This window comes from Saccopteryx bilineata, chromosome 7 (assembly GCF_036850765.1).
Source record: "Saccopteryx bilineata isolate mSacBil1 chromosome 7, mSacBil1_pri_phased_curated, whole genome shotgun sequence".
Lineage (NCBI taxonomy): Eukaryota > Metazoa > Chordata > Mammalia > Chiroptera > Emballonuridae > Saccopteryx > Saccopteryx bilineata.
In genome coordinates this window covers 88,676,170-88,680,224 of record NC_089496.1, presented here as the reverse complement: position 1 = coordinate 88,680,224, position 4,055 = coordinate 88,676,170, and the positions used below count along the sequence as shown (strand labels likewise).

The window sequence follows — 4,055 nt, the reverse complement described above, 5'->3', positions numbered from 1 at the left end:
GTCCTGGGGCGCCTCACGCAGGGCTGCAAAGTGCGTTCCGACCTCCCGATTCCGGCTTCCCCAGGCGCGCGGGCCGAGGCCGCGGGTGAGGGTCAGGAGAGGCCACGGTGGGGCTCTGGGTCTGTGGTCACAGCCTTCCCAAGTCCGCGCTGGACGGTGGCGGGCCACCCCAGCTCCTGGCCTTACCTGGACGGAGTGGCCACCGCTGGGCTCTCGCCACCCTTCTCGGGCGTCAAATCCCGGGTCGGAGAGCCCGAGACCTCCGGGCCGGCGGGAGGCGGGCGCCTCGGGAGCGCGGCCCGCGGTTCGGGGTGGGGGCGGCGGCTTTTCCGGTGTCTGAGGTGCGGGCGCAATAAAGGCGCCGCTAATGTAATTTACAAACAGCTCGGGCCGAGCGCGGCGCGGCGCCCGGACTGACAGGCGCATTAGGCAGGCTAATTCCAGCCGGCTCCTCCTACCCCCGGCCCGCTAATTAATGAGCTTCCCAACTTAGAGCCGCCTGCATTGGACAGACAGAGAGTGAAAGAGAGGGCGAGGGAGAGGGAGAGAAGGAGAGAGACGGGGGGAGCGGAGAAGAGAGAGGGAGGGAGGGAGAGAGGGAACAGAAGGAGAGAGGACAGAGAGAAAGAAGAGAGGAGAAAGACAGGGAGAAAGGAGAAAGAGAAGTGCCGCTGCAGATAATTGATTACTCCTCGATCAAAGCTAACTTGTTAGCAATAGTCAATTGCCCCATCTCTCCGCCTCCCCTCGCAGTGCGGGACCGGCGCCCTCGCCTTGGCTCTTCCAACTGCCGCCTCCAGGACCCGGGGCCAGGAGCCGCCGCCGAGCCACCTGACACCTTTAAATAGCACCGGGGCCGGCGAAACTGGAGCCCCGCGCGGCGCGCCCCGGCTCGGGCCCCGGATTGCTGGGAACCCCGGCGGCGTCCGCACCCGCGTCAGCGCCCTCCTTCCGGGGCCCCGCGCGGCTCCGCTCGCCTCGGCCGCTGCGCTAAGCGGCCCCGCGCCCTGCCCGGCGCGGCCTCCTTCCCGCCCGCCGCCGCTGCTCTCCCGCGCCACCCGGCGCCCGAGCTGCCCGCGGGCTGGGTCCCCGCGGCCCGAGCCGCCCCGGCCGGGCCCCCAAACGAGGCCGAGATGACTTCCAAGGAGGACGGCAAGGCGGCACCGGGGGAGGAGCGGCGGCGCAGCCCGCTGGACCACCTGCCGCCGCCCGCCAACTCCAACAAGCCGCTGACGCCGTTCAGCATCGAGGACATCCTCAACAAGCCGTCCGTGCGGAGAAGTTACTCGCTGTGCGGGGCGGCGCACCTGCTGGCGGCCGCGGACAAGCATGCGCCGGGCGGCTTGCCCCTGGCGGGCCGCGCGCTGCTCTCGCAGACCTCGCCGCTGTGTGCGCTGGAGGAACTCGCCAGCAAGACCTTTAAGGGACTGGAGGTCAGCGTCCTGCAGGCAGCCGAAGGTAAGGGCCGCCGCTGGGTTCCCCTGCGCACGCACCCAGGGCTCCGCGTCCTGTGCCCAACGCGCCTCGTGCCCTGCGCCTCCGCCTGCCTCCTCCCGCGCCGGCCGTCAGGGCCCTCCAGCCCGAACCGCCGCCGCTGGGAGTGGAGACGGGTGGGACGGGACAAACCCTGCTTCCTGGGAACCTCTGGATAGGCCAGAGGGACCAGGAAGGGTGGCAGGAATGGAAGATCTCTCTGTATTCTGCCTGCTCTGCTGACTCCCTTCTGTTCCCAGTGGCCTGGGCGCTCTTAGCTCTGTTCCTGGGATCAGGAACGAAGAGCCTCTTGCTGGGAACTTTTGGGGAAGGGTAGAGCTGAGGCCATTGGGAAGAGGAGGAGTAGCAACATTTCTACCGAAGTCCGGATGTCCCAGTCCGACTCCCTCCTGCTTAGTAACCTTGAGTCTTTCAAACCAACTCTGGGGATGGGCGGGGGACGGGGTGGGGAGGAAAACAAAACCATTTTTCCTAGGGATTTCCGGCAGAAGAGAGCCGGGGAAGGGGTTTTGCCATTGCCTAGGCTTGCCATAGTCTCGGAAGCCTAATCAAAACCGAGAAGGGAACAGTGGCAAAGCGCAGGCCGGATGAGCCCGGGTTGGGTGAGCGAGAGACGGGATGGGGTCTCCTCTCCCCTGGCGCAAGCCTGTATTATGATTTCCTCACAGGCCGAGACGGGATGACCATCTTTGGGCAACGGCAGACCCCCAAGAAGCGACGGAAGTCACGCACGGCCTTCACCAACCACCAGATCTATGAGTTGGAGAAGCGCTTCCTCTACCAGAAGTACCTGTCCCCGGCCGACCGCGACCAGATCGCGCAGCAGCTGGGCCTCACCAACGCTCAGGTCATCACCTGGTTCCAGAATCGGCGCGCCAAGCTCAAGCGGGACCTGGAGGAGATGAAGGCCGACGTGGAGTCCGCCAAGAAACTGGGCCCCAGCGGGCAGATGGACATCGTGGCGCTGGCCGAGCTGGAGCAGAACTCGGAGGCTGCGGGCGGCGGCGGCGGCTGCGGCCGAGTCAAGTCGAGGCCCGGCTCCCCGGCGCTCCCGCCCGGCGCCCCGCAGGCCCCGGGCGCCGGGCCCCTGCCGCTCTCGCCCTCCTCCCCGCTCACGGACCAGCCGGCCAGCAGCCAGGACTGCACGGAGGACGAGGAAGACGAAGAAATCGATGTGGACGACTGAGCGGAGCCCGGAACCTACCGCCGACCCGGGCCCCTGGAGCGCATGGGCCTGCAGCCTCCCGGACCGGACCGGACCGCGAGGGGAGCTGGGACTCCTCTGCACTCCCGCCATGTCCCCGCTCCCGGCCCGGACCGGCTCCCCGCAGCCCGCTCCTCCCTCTCGAAGCAATAACCCCGGCTGGCCGGCGGGCCGGCTGCTGCGCGCGGCCTCCGCGCCCGGGAGCCTCGCCGTGCAGTTCTGTATGGCTCTGTATAGATATTTAAACCCATAGAGCGGGTTCTTCCCATCGCAGCCTGATTTTTTTTTGTTTCTTTTTTTAATTTTTAAAATCTCGGAGATGTTCACGTTTTCAAAGCCCTCGGGACGCCGGGTTTGCTGAGGGCGAGGCAGAACCGAGGGGAACTGACGCTGAGCCCGGTGGCCTGGAGGAAGGGCCGCCCCGGCTGTTTGGATTTCTCTCTGCATGTGGCGAATGCACCGGCCCTCTTCCTCCTCGCCTCCCTAAGCCTATTGCAGTTGACTTCTTTTATTTCCTTCTGCATTTTTTTCCCGCGTGGGAAGGGACTAAGGTGGGCAGCCAGGTCCTGACCTGCAAGTTTCAAATTGATCTTTTCTTCCGCCCCCCCTCCCCAAGAGGAGTCTGTTTTCGATGCCATTTCTGCCTCCCAATGCCCACGAGGCTATTTTTAAGATTCTTCCCCACCCTCTCTCGGTTTCCTCGGACTGACTGCTGGGGTCTGGGTCTTAGAGACAAACCGGAGAAATCTAACCAACCAACGAAAAAGGAACCCAAAGCCCTAGAATTATTTTTTACTCTTTTTAGAATTTTTTTGCATGTGACAGAGACTAAGAGGAGGCCGCCCTAAGCCCTCACCCTACCTCCTGCGCAGCTCGGGGTCTGTCTCGCAGTCTCCACCGCCCTGCTCCCAGCTCGCCTTGGCCAGAAAAGGGTGGCCCGATGAGGGTGGGTCCCACGTGCCCCTTCCCCGTTCCTGCTCTGCCTTCTCCTCCCCGGACTGTACCCAAGGTCTTTTTCTCCGATAAATAAAGTCTTCGCCATTTTACTAGAAGCAGTGGTGACCGTGTCTGAATGAGCGGGCCCTTTCTAGGGAAGCGGAGACAGGCTCGGTGTCCTGACGCTGCTCCTGGCCGGCTCCCCGGGCCTCGGAGATGTGGAGGAGTTTCAGGGCAGGCGGGAGAGTGAAGGGCGAGGGGGAAGCAGTGGGAGGAGACGTTTTCTGCCGGTAAACACGCGGCAGGCTCCAAGCGGGGCAGTAATGGGGACAGGAAGACAAGCGGGCTTCGTCAGGTCGGGGTAAAGAGTGAGGCGTGCAAGGCTGGGCACAAATGCGTGCGGACGCTGGGGGTGCCACGG

At 64.6% G+C, this 4,055-nt stretch overlaps 1 protein-coding gene across 1 annotated transcript; it reads left to right on the top strand.

The window, feature by feature from the left end:
* The first annotated feature begins 1,133 nt into the window (after positions 1-1,133).
* On the top strand, positions 1,134-3,730 carry LBX1 (ladybird homeobox 1). The gene is made up of 2 exons (XM_066239097.1): positions 1,134-1,458; positions 2,163-3,730. Exons 1-2 carry the CDS (start codon positions 1,134-1,136, stop codon positions 2,678-2,680), a joined length of 843 nt encoding a protein of 280 aa, XP_066095194.1. The 3' UTR covers positions 2,681-3,730.
* The last annotated feature ends 325 nt before the right edge of the window (positions 3,731-4,055 follow it).

Bases quoted from the DNA above. Each gene is read 5' to 3' on its own strand.
- LBX1 (XM_066239097.1), top strand. From the start codon at position 1,134: ATGACTTCCAAGGAGGACGGCAAGGCGGCACCGGGGGAGGAGCGGCGG. The intron at 1,459-2,162 runs GTAAGGGCCGCC...ATTTCCTCACAG, and splicing joins CGTCCTGCAGGCAGCCGAAG to GCCGAGACGGGATGACCATC.